This window comes from Amblyomma maculatum, chromosome 9 (assembly GCF_055883805.1).
Source record: "Amblyomma maculatum isolate TAMU_Amacu chromosome 9, ASM5588380v1, whole genome shotgun sequence".
NCBI classification, from domain to species: domain Eukaryota; kingdom Metazoa; phylum Arthropoda; class Arachnida; order Ixodida; family Ixodidae; genus Amblyomma; species Amblyomma maculatum.
In genome coordinates, this window is record NC_139352.1 from 64,941,852 (window position 1) to 64,960,649 (window position 18,798).

At 44.7% G+C, this 18,798-nt stretch overlaps 1 protein-coding gene across 1 annotated transcript in view; it reads left to right on the forward strand.

The window, feature by feature from the left end:
• The first annotated feature begins 4,045 nt into the window (after nucleotides 1–4,045).
• Nucleotides 4,046–18,798, forward strand: part of LOC146179249 (calcium-activated chloride channel regulator 3A-1-like) — a 42,017-nt gene continuing 27,264 nt past the window's right edge. Inside the window, exons 1-5 of the mRNA XM_084580158.1 lie at nucleotides 4,046–4,201; nucleotides 5,893–6,190; nucleotides 10,959–11,065; nucleotides 12,360–12,533; nucleotides 18,387–18,514. Coding sequence (XP_084436284.1) covers nucleotides 4,046–4,201; nucleotides 5,893–6,190; nucleotides 10,959–11,065; nucleotides 12,360–12,533; nucleotides 18,387–18,514 — 863 coding nt within the window. The remainder of the gene's footprint in view (nucleotides 4,202–5,892; nucleotides 6,191–10,958; nucleotides 11,066–12,359; nucleotides 12,534–18,386; nucleotides 18,515–18,798) is intronic.

An 18,798-nucleotide genomic window follows, 5' to 3' on the forward strand; every position in this document is an offset into this window, starting at 1 on the left:
TGGCGGTTGCGATTTTGAGCACGACCATTTTTCCGCAACCAATGAATGCTATGTATAGATGCGGCTTATATTCCAAGCATTTTTTACACCCGGTTGATAGTATGGGTATGACTGATGGTAGAGTTCCCTCTGCGAGAACCTGCTCGATCTTTCGATTGATTGAAGTCTGAGGTTGCCCTGATTATTTTAGAGATTAAATTAGTGAATACCCTGTACTTAGCGGATATTAAGCTCATTGGTCTGTAATTTTTCGAGTGCTCTGCGTCCCATTTCTTTGTATTAAGATAATGTTACCGCTTTTCCAAAATTCTGGCACCGTCTATGTCATCAGGCATTGCGTATTCTCCGCCGTCAACACATCTGCAATGAGCTGATCCTCCGAAGCTGCTTTTCGCCTTTCCGTAGCTTCTAAAGCTTTCTTAAACTTCTCCTTCGTTCCTAGCGGAACGTCTGATTGCTGCTCTTCGCTACTGTCAATCTAATTATTGTCTTGCCTACTTCTGCTGCTGTATAGGTCAGTATATAATTCCTCGAGTATTTTGATTGTTTTGTCCATATTATGCACCAGAATTACCGCCTTGTACCTTAGCGCTTAAATCTGAATTTCGCCTATGCCTAATTTATTCTTCACCGCTTTAAGACTTCCACCATTCTTAAGAGCATGCTCGATGCCTTCCATATAAACTTCCTTATATCGGACACTTTGCCTTATTGATTACCTTCAAAAGGTCTGCAGTTATGACGTTTGTTGGGTTCTTTCATATATTGGAGTATTCATAGGAGGCTGTACCCAATTGCTACAGCAGGGTAGCTAAATCCCATTCTGGGGATGCAGTGCGTTTTAGGAATTGTTCATCGAAATCAGTTCGCACCCCCAAACTTTTTATGTAATTCCATGGACATGTGGATTTTTAGGGATTTAGCACATAACAAAATTCATGTACGCAAACCTGGATCTGTAACGTGAGTCTGTGCCGTCAAGCGTTTAAGGGCGGAGCTCGAATACCCTCGTTGTTTCTTGACGAAATAGGAATATTTTTTTTTTAGGGAAGTTGACGTTTCTTAACCAGAGATGTAGCGTTACATGAGCTGCGATAGGCAGCGCGAAAATGGCCCTTATAATACCGGGTGACAAAATGGAGACAGAATGGCTTCCGCGAAACAGCCTACGCCATTGCATTAAGTTAGCTTTTCAGTCCTGAAATATTTTTACATCAGGGTGATTAGAACATTTCTATTTATTCAACTCCTTCATTCGCGTTTTGCTGGAATTGTTTTTGCCCCTTTCCCAACGGCCACTGGCGACATAGCTGGACCAAATCTTAAACTCAACTCGGGGGGGTTGTGCTCAGGCGCTCCACATCGAAAATTATTAAGTAGTTAATGAATAAAATTTTAGCTTTCTCATGCGATGGCTGTAGGCGAGTTCAAAGTTTATGAAGCGAGCAACATACACCCGCCATACACCTAGCTAAAAAGCCTTACTTGATGCCCTCTTTTAATGAGACCTGGCGAAAATAGTTGCCGCCTTCCCTTTGAAGCCAGTCTCATTCTGTTTTAAAGCCCACATGAGCCCAACCATATTTCTCATGCGCTCCTGATGTAATGTAAACAGTGATAGCTATCAGGCTCACTTGAATGACATGACCTAAAATTATAACGATGGTGACGATAATTACGCATCTTTTCGAGAACGCGAACGAGAAAAATGCAGAGAAACCCTTCAGCTCAGCTTTTAAGGTTATAGCGTGTTAGATTTCTTCGCTACCGTCTGTGTCTCCTCGTGAGGATCCTCGTTCGCGTATGTGCATTTTTGCTCACTTTCTTTACGATTCTTTGTATACGTCTCAACTATTTCACAAATAATCGTTACCATACAGTCTTAGGCTGCTTCTATATATGGAAGGCCAAGCGACGTAAACAAAAAAGTCCCGCTTGAACCAAGCGGTAAGGAAGTGGCTGCATGGCCTAAGAATAGCATGCTTGACACATGATCCAAGGGTCTCATGGAGTCAATTCCCATCGCACCGACCTATCTCAAAAGAGGAGTTCGATTTGGCAACTCCTTCCATGCCATCCGGTCTCGTGACGTCATCAGTCTGTGAGAAGCCACCCGAGTGCAAACTCCCTCCTGCTAGAGCAATGCCCATAGTTTTCCGCCCACAGCACCGACAAGGTCGGATTCTCTGTACAAAGAAACATTTCAGCTCTATAAGGTTACGATTTACATTAAAGAAGGTCTCATATCTCAGTATTCATTCGAAAAGCAATGTGCGCCCGGTGCATAGTCTTAGGTATCGCATCATTGACGCCTGTGATATGCAAGGTGAGTGGTCTACCACAAGACCACTGATTCTTTCTGCTTCGGCTCTTGTGAAAATTTCATTTAAGTTGGTCGCGCTACAAATTCTAACAGTAGGGAGTGTGCCAAGTTTGTATGCCTTGAGCTTGCATATGTGTCCGCCAAAAACAGCTCAATTGATTCAATTGCAAAGTGTAAAAGAACTCCATATCTAAATGAACTGGGCAACGGGCGAAAACATCCGTCGTATTTTCGGCTCCAAAGAAACTCGTCACATTGCGTAAGGTTCGAAAAGCGAACAGCAATGGAGCACGCGGACTTAGGGCTCGTCTGTAGAAGGTGTATGTTACTTGTATTGACGGTGTCATATGAGGAACACTTATAATGCGGGGAGCAGTGCATCGACCAGACGAAGCGACGTCAAAACGCGCGATTAATGGAGTACGCACTTAACGTTAAGAGTTGATGACGATGAGCTCTCGTTCACCACGTTTTTTGTGCGAATAAACAACTTGCAAGCCATATCTTGAGGAAACTGTTATAAGAAAAGTAACTGCACGACCGCACAAAAAATAATTGAAGCTGAAAGGATGAATGCATTGGGGATAGACGTCAGTATAGGTTTATATATTTATATATTATATTTTACGGCACCAGTAATATTAGCAGAAGTGGATTTGTCGTGTAAATGGGCTGCAAGTATGAAAAAAAAAAGACTCTGAGAATATTGGCTAGGATTCGAAAGTCGGGTGAAAGCGTGGCTGCCCAAATTTTCTGTAGTTATTAACCTTACGCGCTGCAGTTTCAGCATTACATGTTGCGCCATCTGGTGGCCGGCGCTTGAAATAGCAATGGTGTATCCACAGCCCTTGCCGATTGGCTGTAGTACAGCGGCACGCTTGAGAGCGGTGGCCATAAATGTATCCCTATTTATGGTGTCATATGAGGGCCACAGCATGAAATATAGGAAGTTTACACTGGTTTAATGAGTGAAAAAAAAGGCCGTGGTGGCTAAGTGGCTAAGACGCTCGACTACTGAAACCGAGTAACCTGACTCGCGCCAGTGTGAATCTATGCCGGTAGTTTCTTTGCGTGAAATTACTACAAGAGATCATAGTCAAGCAGTGGTCAGTCCTATATCGCAGGCGGCACGAACCATATGCCCAATATTGCAGTTTGCGTGCAATGCGGTATGTGTGCGTAGGGCCGAACTTTGCCAACGGAATGCAGACTACACAAACACATTGTTGGCAATGTGCGTGTGTAGGGCCGGATATTGCCAACAGACTCCCAATATTGGGCCTTGGTGTGTGATGACAGAAGGTCCATCGGTCCCTGTTGTCTGGCGAGCTTTAAAGGCTCGTAGGAGAAACTCCTTGTTGGAGCCGGTACAGCGGACTGAGTTTGAATTACACGCGCGAGGTCGCGTGTTTCTGACCTCACGAAAACCTTATCTAATCAGAGCGACGGCATACGCGTTATACGATTTTGATAGGCCCCGACCATTCGAATAAGCGCTCTCGCACTAATAAACTTTGTCGAAGGTTAGAGCTCATGTTTGTTTCTTCTTGTGTCATCTCCTTCTCCTGCACTACAATCTCACTATGATCATGCAACGAAATGCTAAAAAGACACTGCTCAACAAAACTTTCGAATGCCGCCACATACACTATTCTCGCTGGTACGCACATAGCCAAGGTATTCATGCTTTATGTGTACCCTTTCGCAGCGTACAAAGAGATAATGGATGGCCGGTTGCCAGTAGCAGCTTTGTTCTGCTTCCTGCTGATAAATGCGGCTTCGCTTGAGATCGACCCGTCAGACGGCGGCTACGAAGACCTGTTGATCGCTATCCACAAAGACGTCGCCTACAATGAGACTATCGTCGATAACATTAAGGTATGAAATGAAACTAACTTTCACTTTTCATTTCGCTGCATCTGCACGGCGTATCACGCCCAGTGTTCGTACCAAAGTTTCGGTGTAGTATTATCTGCCCTTTTCTGTCTGTCATTGCAAATGTTTCGAACTCAGTGCAGAATGACGTGAAAGAAACATAAGTTGTACAGCACTACATCACCTGTGCTTTTTTTCCGACAACCTTCATGCATGTAACCATTACAAGCTTCGCCATCGTGATGAATATAGGACGCAGAAGTAACCACGTGCGGTAAACTGGTCTTCATTGTTGATTATCTTTAGAGCGCGTTCATTGCAACCTGCGTTCTAAATAACCGTCGGAATTAAACATTCTTGCGTCACGTTGCTGTTATTTTGATAGATATTATTAGAAACGGAAAATGTTTCTAAAAATAATTGGGAGATGCCTTCCTATGTGGCTACGTGCCTACTTGTAGGAACATGTTTTTGATTGGCAGGGGAAGCTTAAAGTGTTCTCAGCTCGACCATCTCCAACTTCTTAGGAATTGCTATCCTGGCGATTGTATTTTCAAAGCTGGAAAAGGATAAATAGATCGCAAATGAGGCTGTTAAGGACACTGCACGATGCGACGCCCAGGGCTGTAAGGCTTACATGGCTCAAGTCGCGGCAGGCAAAGGTGCTCACAGGGTTGTGAATGAGAGACTCGCATATGCTTATACAGATATAGACATCTAAGAAACATGGGTAGAAGATAGAGATGTAGGAGGTATATCAAATCAAATTATATTTTCTAACAAGTAAATGGCCGCCTGGTCTAAAAGCTGTACACAAACAGCTTGACAAAGGCCAAGGAAACCAGTACGCAACATAGCAGGAGCAAACAGCAAATTTCAGAAGTTCATTAAAAATTCGACCATGATATTCAAAAGTGATATGGAATACATACGTTACTGCAGCACGATATGGAAACAAAACAAAAAGTTGAATAAAATCAATAGAAAGAGCTCAGCAAGGCAGAACGCTCGTAAAGGCGAATATAATATTTAAAGTAAGAACACATATATATATAGTTTATATTAGAATGAAGTAGAATCTTAACTACTTAGGACTAAAAACAACAGTGTCTTTATATTTATATGCAGAACAGCACGCTTCGGAATGTGACATCTTACTTGCTGGCAGCTAAATCTGCAAACGATTATTATGCAGGGCTCATTACAACTCCAAAGGCTTCAGTCAGTTTTAATGGATACATTAAAAAAAAAAACATTGCCTACGCAGTTTCCCAATATGCTTGCTGGAGTAAGCATAGTTGGGAAACTGCGTCGTTGTGTTCATAGTTTTTGTCGAATGACGTTCCTGGTCTTGTTTGACCAGCCATGCAGTTATGCGAAACATCTTAGACGTCAAACGGATATTTTCCGCAGTAAGTAGTAGTTAAAATTATTTCTTTTTTTTTTCATTTTTAGCAGTGCGGACATTACTGCGGCCCGCTATTAGCATGCTGATTATGACCGAAATAAAATGACAGTTATTCGTCTCCTACCGTTTGCCTACCTTTTCGCGCTCTGTCAGCTGTATTAAGCTAACACGACGAACTTCTCAATGTGTGCGTAGGAATGCTTACGTGTAGGAGCAACTTCTGCGGGTAATATATAATATAAGCATGCCTGAGTGAATGGCAGAAATGGTGTATCGCCACCCATAGGTCCTGCTTCAGTCTTCGTCCGAATTCCTGCACCGGGCAACGAACGGACGTGTGTTCTTCAAACACGTGACCATCCACTTCCCGTACACGTGGCCCAAGAGGAGCAGTGCGAGACTCGTGTCTGGGAACTTCTTCAAAAAGAGCGACGTCCGCTTTCAGCATCCAGCGTCAGCTCACGAAGACCGGCCGTTCACGAAACAGACGCGGCTCTGCGGCCAGCCGGGAGATTTTATACAGATTCCTCCTGCATTCATCGCGGAACTGAAGGCATCGACCATGGCGAAGTACATTAATCCAGGTACGCTTGTGTTTAGCCAAAGAAGCCAAAACGTTTTTTTTTTTTTTGAAAGCCGGTGAGGTTGCATGGCGCCTTTCATACGAAACGGAGGCAGGGTCCGTATTCTGAGTTTGCGTCGTTATCGGTATCTCACTTAAATTGAATAAATCTCATTGGTGGAAATGTCGAAGTCGGACGTTGCCACCACAAAACTGGAACTGGTGGCGACTTCAGGTTCTGGCATTTCCATCAATAACATGATTCCATGTCAGGGACATAGCGGCACTTTCGATAACGACGCAGACTCGGAATACGGACCGCATTTTGATTATTGGGCAAACGAACGGCACCATTTTTAAGCTGCCAGCTAATAAACGATCACCTTGAGTCGTCCGCTGCCAGATTGTTAGTACCCACGAACACATTTTCATAGCTGGTTATTCGTGAAAACAGTGAAAGCTTATATGGGCTATGAAAGCGTCAATCAGCAGAAGCTGGAGACCGAAAAAAAAAAACTGAAAGGGGAGACGTTAGCCAAGGCATCACATACGCTAGCTTCCAATACTAACGTAGCAAATCTTCCTTGCTGAAGTTTACAATGAAAAACAAAACAAAATAAGCAATGTCTTGTACATATTCGTAGGAGTCGACAACTTGGTTTCCACCTTGCTTTCAAGAGGGTGTTGCAGAGCAAGCCAGGTGCGGAGAGGACCCAGCGCAATTAACAGCTTTGCAGAATACTTTGACGACAGCTTATAACTAAAATAGTTATATCTTGAAACAGTGTAGTTTATATGTTTGTTTTTAATCACATTAAAAAGCGAGAAGATTTAAATTACTTTCAGATCTTTTTCTTGGCACGTTAATTATTCATTGCTCCAACTCAATTGGCGCGACCAGTGCACTAAGAGGTTGTGCTAAAATTGCTCTCCAGGATTATAGTAAAATGCACTTCAGTTTAATTGTAATTTTATATAGAAGCTCTTCCCGGGCCTGTAATGTAAGGTGTAATATTAAAAAAAAAACTAAAATGGGTCGCCTCATATATGAAAGGCAGCCCATTTCACACATTCTTTCATTGTGATCAAGAGACCCGTAGGTGTCCCGAAACGTCATGTTTAAAGCATTTTTTTTTTCGGTATTTGACGAGTGTACGTTTTATTCGGCCACTATGTCTGCCCCTCGACAGACACGATTCTGTTGAACCCTCAGCTACACTTGCAAACTATGTGAGCAATACTCACATAGTAAGGGCGATGAAGTGGAGAGAAATACGATTCTCTCTAAAACATGGAACATCTTTCGCAACCTGTTAGGCCCGGAAAAGTATAAGACGCCATGTGACATAAGGCTAGCATATACTAGGCGCGCGTACGATGAAGACGATGAGGACTTCATGAAAACGTAATAGAAACATACGTGGAAGATGCCTCGCCTACATCCCTCCCCGATTACAACAGAATGGCCAGCGAAGCAGCAAACATCACGGAGGTTGAGATGAGGGCAGGAACCGTGAGACTCAAAACGAATTCGGGACCAGAAGGGGTAAAGAACAAAACGTGAAAAAACCTAGACGGCGACTCCATTAGGCACATAACGGAGTGTATGTAGGAATTCTGGGAGAAAAGCGAGCTGCCACAGCAGTGGAAAACAGCAAAAATCATTCTAATACCAGAATCTGGGAAGCCTCCCCAACTGGCAAACTTAGGACTAACCTTCCTAACCTCCTACGTAGGGAGATTGAGTGAACACGCTTTCCAGACCGGACTAAAAGGGTTCATGGGGCGGAACAGACTGTGGCCAAATGAGATGAGCGGCTTCAGACATCACCTTTGTACGCAGGACGACATGCTCCAAATTAAACGCGATATAAATATAATAGACTCAAAATCAAAGGACGCACAGACAAACTTGGACCTAGATCTCACAAAAGCTCATGATAATGTGAAACATGAGGCAATGCTAGAAGGACTGAACAAGTTAGACGAAGGTACCAAAACACACACGTACACCAGGAATTTCTTGACGAGCAGAACTGCTCGCTTGAGATTCCAAGCTTCAGAATCTCCCCCCACGATTGAACTAGGAAGCCAGGGCACATCACAGGCGTCTCTGCTGTTCCTTCTAGTTTTCAACGTGACCATGATAGAACTCCTCGGCAAAGTAGCAAAGCTCGAGGGACTGTAATTTAATATGTACGCCTACGATAGCCCACTATGGGTCAACCGGGGCAGCCGCTGGACAGTATAAAATCTGCTTCAAATCGCCACTGACGCCATTTTTACTTTGCGGCCAAGAGATGAAGACGAGACAAAGAGGAGAAGTGGACAACGACGGCGCAGATGATTGGCAGGCCAACGACGGTGGTTGGCCAGCCAATCATCTGCGCCGTCGTTGTCAACTTCTCCTCTTTGTCTCGTCTTTGTTGCGTACGTATATTACTGTCCATCATGGTTCACCAACTCGCCCAATCAGCCGTTCTTCTACAACCACAAAAATTCCGAACTCTTTATATATAGTTCGAAGCATCTAAGGGGCAATGCAACCTCGGATAGAAGCATTAATGTGGACGGTACACACGTAAGAAAGGTTGAGCAAATCAGAATCCTAGGCCTGATCCTCCAGTCGCATTGTCGCAATGTCGAGAATATCAAGAGGCCGGAGCGTCACATGATGCAGAGTCTAATCAGGCTAGTGGCCTATAAAGATTGAGGATTAAAAGAGAAAACTGAAGACGTAGCTTAAGAAAAGCTGTCGTCAGCCGGAGAAGCTACGCCACACCGTACCGTAATTTAAAAATTGCGGAAACAGCAAAAATATATTCCCTAACATCAGCAAAAGTGCTAAGACTATCCATATGCATACCGACGAAAGAGATGCCAGCTCTAGGAGTGCGCAGATCATGTACAGAACTAGCTGAGGCCATGCGAACCTCTCAAATCGAAATACTTTGGGCAACAAAGACAGGAGGAGTTATCCTGTACAAAGTTGTAATTCCCCTCGTGTCAAAAGACATGCATCCGGCGGAACACAACAAAGGGAGAAGGCAAAACAAAGCCAAGGCTCTAGAAATTATAATCGGAGAAATGTCGGAAGGTGCGATAGCCTAGGTGGATGCCACCGGAGGTTGCGGTGGCATCATGGTGGCAGCTGTCGTCAAAGGCCGATGTTACGCCATGGCGGCCGCCATCCTGCGCGAGCAGAGCATTGAAGCTGCCGAAGTTGCGATAGCGTTGGCTAGCTTATGAACGGAAGCACAACAAGTAATAAGTGATCGCAAAACGTCTATCGAAAATTTTAGTAAGGGGAGAATCTCTCCCGCTGCGGCCCAAATGTTAGACCAGAGAAGGTTGACCAGGAAAGTTCAGATAATTTGGACATCGGCTCACGCAGCCATCACCGGGAACAAAGCATTCCACAAGTTGGCTTGAGTTCTCTACCACCGAGAAACGAGGACATACTTTGGCGACCGAGGGAGCGGAGAACGCCTGCTAAAATATGGAAAGATTACGCAGCATTAAAGATTGAAACGCAGACTGCCCTCCCCCCGCCCCTGGAGACGATTGCAAACCTACACGTGGCCGCGCCCGGTTTTCAGGTTAGGTATTGAAGGCCTCGCCTTCAGAACAGGGGTCCGCGAGCCATGGCCTCGCCGGTTAGTGACAATTAATTCCAGTCTCTCTTAAAAACACTGGTTTATTTCCGGACAAATGCAAAAGCATTTATTAAAAGGAACAAACAAAAGAAACGCCACTGCGCTGGAGACATGATGTCGACCAGCACGACAATACATTGCCAAGGATAAAACCGAACTAGGGTCAGGGCTTAACCGCGGCAAACAAAACACACTGCGGCGCGAACAGGGCGAGCGATGGCGCCAAAGCACTACCTGCGGCCCAAGCGACATTGCTTCTCTCGTGTCAACAGCTCACGCGAATAAGCCTAGGCCATTTCTACAGGCACTCCTTCCATCTTCGTGCCTCCGGTCTTCTTTCCGTCGTCCGTGCATGCCCGGATGGCCCGTGACGCTCGCTGGCCGCCCCGCTTTGGCCTCCCCGCCAGGACAAAAGGCCACCGCGCCTTAATTTCGACGCGCTTATCTACTCTCGTTTTTTCGCCGATAACAACCCGCCCCAAAGATCAACTGTTCACTCATGCGCACTAGCGCTGCCCGCGCAAAAGCAATACAAATAGGAAAACGCGCGCGGAGTTTAAAGCACTGAAAGGGGCTGCGGAGCCCCACAGGATGATAAATGCAAAAGCTGTGATGAGAGAGGGACTCTCGATCACATAATTTTAGAACGTTAACACTCTATCGAGGAAGCGCACAAAATAAATAGTAGAGCAACCTGGAATACCTTGCTGCGTAGTTGGGACCCTGAGCTCTAGCTTCTAACCATCTGCTTGGAGGAAGAGGCAGCCGGGACAAAAGACCTCCAGGCGCCTGCATCTGAAACGGCACCATCCCCATTCACCTTAAGTCTGCGAGCCAGGAGAGTCCAGGGGGGCTAGACATATTCTGTCACCAATAAATGTTTTTCTATTTGATTACCGCACTTTGAAAACAGTCATACTGACACTGGCGATAAGCCTAACCGCTCTAGTCCGCTGCCCAGCAGCTTGTTGCCATTAGTTTATTAATGCAGTTTGCCACACAAGACAGTTATATGAAACTTAAAGGATAAAAATGAAATTCCTTAGGGAGAAATGACACTAATTGGAGGTTCTACCAACTGCGGTAAGTTACATGCTAATTGCATCATTTTTCATCGCCATTTCATCCTTACAGCCTACGTATTCGTGCACGAATGGGCCCACTACCGGTATGGCGTGTTCGACGAGTACGGAAGCCAGGACGACGACACATTTCCCCTCACCTATTGCGACGATAACAAGGTGAGTACCGTTAAAAACGTGGAGACGAAAGCAAGTCTGTGATAAAAACGTTGCGAAAACATACACATACAAGACCTTCTGAAAGACGGCATACAAACGGGGAGCGGCAAACCTGGTACGATCTTGATTAGGCTGTTTTTTTTTTCCGATATAAAGAATCAACAGCCTCAGTTATCAACATAGAAGTAGGTCATTATCACGCAGAAGCAGTGTGCTAGCGTTCTTCTGCTGATGACAGTCTTAGAGGCACTGATTTCATATATTTCGGAGTGAAAACCGTGGACACTCACTAAAACTACACTTGTAACAAACCACGTCTGCTGATATGTTCAAATATACCGCATTAACAAATAAAACGCTCGTTGCGCAAAAAGACGAGTGCAAATATTTTGCGTCGCAAACAATTTGCTACCTGAAACAAAGAACCTTTCATTAAAACGTGACGTTGAACTTGAGTTTGGAAAGAACACTAGTCTATCTCGAAGATTACTTTTCTGATATAACCGCCTTCTCCCAGATGATTCTGGATGATGATACAGCCCAAAAACCATAAGATTATCAATAAACCTTCCAAATGTCGTGTCAGAACTAAGAATACGCTGAAGCGGAGATATGACCTTTTTGTTGTTCTCCGGTTAATGCAGTCACAGCTCTGAAAGCCAAGTATCGCTATAAAGTGACCTTATATCTAATCAAAACTAAGAGCACAATGAAGCGGAAAGGTTTGTGACAAAATATTTTAAACGAAGATCAGAAATGTACATGAGTATAAGTTGTAAAGCCTACAGTACACGCCCACGGCGCAGTGGCTATGACTATTCTGCTACTCATGCAAGTTCTTAATGCGGGCGACGTCAGCGTAATCTCAGGCACCTGAGTTAGTGTAATCTGTTCCAGACTTATATCGCAAGTTTCTACCATATTTCGATGCAGAATAGAGCACATTAGCGATGAGTCAATCACGTGTTTTTCACCATCTTCGTATTAGCCCCGTATTCTTCCAAATCTTAAAATTGGCAGGTCTTTAAAATATTGCTACCTCAATAGCGGAGCTGTCTGTCATGTGCTGTCTTGACCCGTTTTCCAACGCTGTTCTCTGCTTTTCCAACGCTGTTCTCTACCTTCTGTAACAAGCAGCGTATAGCTTAAAAGTTTAACCTTTATTGTGAAAGCAGCCCTGCTTCTGCAGTCGAGTGATTCAATAGTTTGCAGTCGACACATCGTCTTGAAATCGAAGGCGCTCAGGTGAAACATCTTATTATTCTTTTTTTTTTCTTTTCCATCGTGCTCCAAGGTGAGGCTGAACTCGTGCTCTCAGGAGATTCGCTTCCGGGTCACGACCAAAAGTGGTGAAGAATGCATGATGTACACGAATTGCCAGCTCTCCAAGAACTGTACGGTGGAGATCATGATGCCAAGTAAGACCCTCGTCGAGTCATCCATCATGTTCATGCCGTACCAGAACAATGTAAGTATATCTTGCCATGCATCTGCAGCCACGACGCATTGGCCAGAGACATTTTGGCCGTCCTCCTGATACATCTATCGTCGTTTAATTATTTAAAAGGATGCCAATTAGTTAATGGGTATTTGATTGGGTAATCGGATTACGGGAAAGGTGTACGTTACTCTCTGTTATAGACACGTGACCACCAGTCAGATTTTGTTTGAAAGTAGGAAGTCTGTGCGTAATTTCAAGTGGGCAGCCAGTCTTCGAAAGTCAGCATGACGTTTATCTTTTTCAAGGAGGTGCCTGCATTGAGGAAGTGAAATGAAAAGGTTAGAGCAGTAGAGGGAACTTACCGATTCATTAATCCTTATAGCGTCATTGTCAAAAGGAGGAAAAACTCGGGCGCTCGCGTCAGCCTTTCCTTCATGTACCTTAACTCATGATTTGTGTGATGTCTCGTCGAAAATGACTGCAAACGTAAGCTTTCATCTATGCAGGATAGTTGTTACACAGACTGCTTACGACGGCCATTTCCAATTCCATTACCTATTCATGACACCGGTTCCTACAGATTTAAACTGTAAGATTGCGGAGATGGATCACGTTGACAGTCTTTGGTTCGGATTGCCGGCAGTTAGCCCTGCTTTCTCTCGGGAGCGCCCAGTAACTTTGTCCAAGTGACTTTTTTCGAAGGGGAGCCGACCAGCTTTGTATTTTTGGCCACAACAGATAAGCCACTATCTCCCACAGCTCACTCTATTATCCCCTTGTTGCTGCCATCATCATATCCTGTTCTACGCTGCGCTAGCGCTTCGGGATGCAAAGTGTCTGCCTGAGCATCAGCGTTTGCCAATGTATGGCAAAAAAATCCATCTAAAATTTTTTCGGGTAATTGGGATGTTACCCTCACGTAGCAACTGTCCTGTGAAGACACTTTACCCACAAGTTAGGTGTGTTGCGAATGCGTGGCCCACATTAAATGATTTCCTGTTTAATATTTTATATGGAATTTAACTTTCTCATCAAACGCTGATAACATGAAGTCTCCTTTTCTTAGGCTTTCTTATTGTGCGGGCTCAGGAGTACTTTCATCAATTTCGATGAAATTTTGGCTATGGAAAAAATACGGGACATTTAAGCTCCTTCTTTAAACGTATGACGCGATGGAGCTCCGTCGTTAGCGGGCATATACTTGACATCAAAGAGGAGAGCAAGTTGATTTTAATTCCAACTTTGCACTTCGATCTGAGCACCCCGAGTTGGCAGCCGCTCTAAAATTTCTGATATAATGTGGCGTCGTTTAGGAGCACAAAGCTTCCAAGAATCAGTGCTTAGTCATGCCAGCTGCCAGCTAACACTTGCAGCGCCTTGCAGGTGATTGCTCATAATACTGAGGACAATGACGACGTCAGATTTTCTGAGTAACGCTGCTTATGCGTATCGCTAAGAACTTTCCACAGGTTAAATGCTTTTAAGTGATGTTCTTGAGAAGCATAGAAATTTTTTTCTGGTATTCTGTTTTGCGTGGGCCTTGAGTAAAGGACGTGATTTGTCATTCTTCACACTGAATGTTTGGCTTGACATACGGTAGCACTTATATATGTTGTAAGTTTCAACCCATGTCTCTAGCTATCCTCTGATATGATTAGATGTATGATGTAGGCAAAGGCATGTTGTATGCCATAACACGAAACTCTACTACGAACGACAACGTCACAATCACTCACAATCCCAATCGATTACGTTACAATCAGAGACTTTCGAAGGCATAAACTTTAGTCGCTTCAAATCTCTATATTAAGATGGCCTCCAACATGACTAGCAGATGTATACTATAAGCAACAACGAATCGTATGGCACCACCTCTCTCTAGGACTACAGGTCTAGGACTAGGAACTCCCCATAGGAATAACGGTTGTCCCGCAATTGTTATGCGATAGTCGGGAAAATTGTCGTACTATGGTTGTCGGGCAGTGGGAAGTCTCACATAAACTGCACAAGAATGAGTACGTACGTGATTACAGAAGCAACAATTAAGAAATCCAGCACCATCTTGCAAGAATGAACAAAATGAAAGAAAGTGCGATAGATTTGACGGATTGACTTAAATTTTTATCTGTGGTCTTGAAAGCTTCAGGTATTGAGCATGCTACAAGATATGACACAGAGGGCCATTTGAACCGACCTCTTTAATTAACAGTAGTATGCTTCGATCGGAGTGCAATGCAAGGCATGTCTATGAAGGGTGAGTGTGCACAAATGGCTAAACGCGCAAGAGGAACCGCTTACGGGAACTACTAAAGTTTTCGCGTGAAAACACTAAAATAAGGAGTAGCTTAAGTGTTCCTCAGTTCTTTCCTAGGCTCGCGTGTTACAAAGACATTTGAACCAAGTGGCCCACACTCAATTTATACTGCACCAAACACTGTGGACAATTCATTCTGAGCAATACAGACCCATGTATGAATAAATTACTGCCTCTCCAGTAAAGGAGAGTAGATGCAAGCACTAAATGGTTACGGACATGAGACTGTGGTGCCACACTTGGAGACGACGCCGAAGCCATTGTCCGCCCGCGCAGCGCCCCTCCCCTCCTTGAGTGCTCCTCTTACCACTGAGTGGCACTCCCTCAAAAGCTCCTCACATGCAACAGACGAAAATGAAGTGTTTGGTGCATGTAGTACCTTCCTTTATCATGGCGTTATTAGAAATATCAGAATAGCAGATTGTGTGGCTAGCTGGCGGATGGGTTGTGTGAGATAGAGTTAGGTCATGTGCTTGAGTGTTAAAGCTCAGTCATGCCTTGTATATGAAAAATAAATTTTTGTTTCTTCTGTTTTTATTGGCAGCTATCTGATAATACGCGCCTGTGTTGTGGTCTCTTTCTATAATAAATTATTGTGCCTCTTTTTCTGAGTTGGCAGTAATGACAAACTAAAATTCAGCGCGTTTTAAATAAACAGCTTGGACGACATCTCATAAAGCATTAAGAAGAAACTAAAAATAAATTTATTTAGCTGTACGAGGGAGGAAAACGCGACCAGTTCACTTTCGTTCGGTGCTTGAATGTGACCGCTTCGGTGCCCGGATGATGACTCCCGGATTTGGTTCAGCATGATCACAAGGTCATTGTCAACGACAGCTAACAGCATTTGGTGCTCAATAACGCAATAGCAGGCTTATAAGATTCTTAGGCACGCCGGTTCAAAAGTAGCCTATGCAGGTCCAAATACAGTTTCTTGTAGATACTGATCAGCCCACAATATGTCCATCTGCCAGTCTGAAACAAGAGGATCCAAATAGCTGCACGTGCTACAAATTTTGCAGACACAACATAGCTTAGGCATTCACCTTAATAGAGCAATTTAACGATACTGTCCGCACGCAGCACAGCTCCTGTAAGATGGAGTAGCGCAACCGTACTGGCCAGAAAAAAGTGTCTACGCGCAATCTAAGTATAAATAACCTTGGGGAAGAGTAAGGGCCGGCAATTTCATGCTGCATCCGAAAACATGTGCCAAGCAAGATGCCACCATATGACCGGTACTATTCCTTGCTTGCTCACATGAGGTATTCAGAGGAGAGCACTAAGAATAGCTAGAAATAGACCTCTATGTACCGTACCTAAGTAACCGCTCATTCGCTCGTGACATCGCTTTGCTAAAGGTGGATTCACACGGCGGACCAAATCGCGAATCGCTCTCACGATTCGCTGTGACGTGGCCCTACGTCAGTGATTTCCGCTGCTTCGCTTCAGTCCGCGAGCAGCAATTCGCGACAAGGTCGAGAGTCCTTTTCACAATTCGGATCCTTCACGGACAAGACATTTTTTTATTTATTTATTTCTCTCGCGGAACGCTTTTCAGCTATGCTCCCGGTGCCCAAGCATAGACAACATAACATACATTGCACTAAAACGCTGTAGGAAAGCGAGAAGCGGCTTCTGACGTCTGACGGCAGTCGTTTCTATTTTGGAGTCGAACTAGCCTGTTTTTGCCTTCATTCGCAGTACATGGTTTTCACAGAATTTACAGTGACAGGCTCTTGCACTGCGCGATACCGAATGCGTGAGTTTTGTGACTGCACAGAGCAGTCGCTTGAATGTATTCATCGCTTTCCTCAAGCGTTTTGGCATTTGGCACGTACCGGGAGCATAGGGGCAGTCCGAATGGTCGTCTTCCAAGGGTTGAAAGCAGTATTTTCATGCAGCTCTCATAGAGTAAGCGCGATCGTTTGCACTGCAGAGAACTGCCTGCGTAGTATACCACATCGAGCGAAACAGTCACCACAATACTTTGGCAAAACGGCGCAGCAGCAGTAGCTGTAGGCCGCCGCAAACCGCGCATTCACCCACCGTCCATGCATCGTCCATGGTAGGCTACCCTCGATAACAGCGCGCCAGAACAAGGCTCTCCTCTCGCGCAGTGCCTGGGAGAAAGAGTAAGTCCGCTCTGTCGTCTGCTATTCTCTCCCACCGTGTGAATGCTCGCCGCGGACGGACGGACCTCGGATCAGAGGTCACGTGACCGATCGCTTCGCTATTCGGTCCGTCGTGTGAATCCACCTTAAGCAACGCAAAGAGCGAACCGCGAGACATGACCGAGAAACATTACAAGCAAAGCGAAATGGCTCGGTTCAAAAGGAATAAGCACAGTACAATAACGTTCAACAATCCAGGAAAGGAATAGCAATTTATGATTGGACGCGAAGAGTACTTATGGGCAAGTAGTGACCTTACATCAGCCTGAGGACAGTAAAACACTTAATACAAAAGTGGAATTGGGGTATTCAACTAAACGAATTCTTTATTTCCAAAAGGCAAGTGTAATACCCGTACTTTCAGTTCAGTTCAGGCGTTCAGTCGTGTCCGACTCTTCGTGACCCTATGGACCATGTCACGCCACACTTTCCGGTCTCTCACTATCTTCTTAACATCACATAGCTTCATCTGCAATGCCTCGAGAATGCCATCTAACCATCGCGTTCGCTGCCTACCCCTTCTCCGGCGACCCTCAACCTTTCCCAACATCAAATCTTTCTCCAGCGACTCCTCTCTTCTCATCAGATGACCAAAGTAGCTGAGCTTTAACTTTAGAATTTGACCCTACCCGTACTTTACCGATGCTTATCTTGAGGGAAGGATGGTAAACCATAAGGAATACAGTGGTTATTGTTTTGAGGAAAACGCAGCGAACTCTGAAAATAATATAATGAGTGTAGCATTATAAGGAAGTGGTAGAGCAGAGCTCATTAAGCAGCACACGCGATTAATGAGGTCCTAGTCAAAATCGCGAAGACGAAATTGGTTGGACATATAATGCAAAGGGAGGATAACGAATGGTAATCAGCGATAACCAACTATTATAGGTTCCAAGGGAAGGCAAACATAGCAGCAGGGAGGCAGAAAATGGCTGGGCGGATGAAAGACAGCAGCTGGCACAAGACGCATTTAATTGCAGGAATGTGGGAGGTGCCGTTTTGGATTTATTCCTGGATTCTAAAAGAGGGACGGACGGACGTTGACGTTGACGTACGGACGGGCAGACGGACGTTGACGGATGGACATGTTTATAGAATGGGTAAGGCAGATGAGTCGGTGGAAAGTATTTGCTAAGAAAGCTTCTTCTTGAGGAGTTAGCCTGTGTCTAATTTGTCCTTCGCAGTAGACAAAGCCGCCAAAGTTCCAGCATAATATTATTTGTGAGTATTGAGAAAAAACGTGCGGTCCCAAAATGTCCGTCGCGAAGCACCAGGGTTCAGCATTCAGGCATCTAGCCGACTGGTTGCAGATATCAATAGCCGTACAGTGATGAACACTGGCAAAACCTCCTCGCGTTAGCATATTTTACCTGACTGCGATCCTTATTCCAGATCAGCCAGTTTTGCGACTCCAGCACAGGGACTCGCAGGCACAACCGCTTCGCTCCCAACAAGCAGAACAGGCTTTGCCAGGGCAAGTCCACTTGGGAGGTGATCAGCGCCAATGAAGACTTCAAGAAGTACGTTGTCTCTTTTTTTTTGTCTTTAAATCAAGCAATGTGGTAGTGGATGTGTCCGGCCGCTAGAGCAACGGCATTCGCAATTAAAATGTACTGAAGTCGAGCTCCCTTACTGGGAGTCGTAGGTCGCGGTGCACAGACAGTGATCACTTAGCCATTAGGGAGTGACTTTGGCATGAACATATCTATCAGAGAATATATTTCTTTATTTTTATCTATTTATTTCCTGTGCTGCCGATCTCAAGTTTAGACCATAGCACAAGGTCTTTACATTTATAATATCT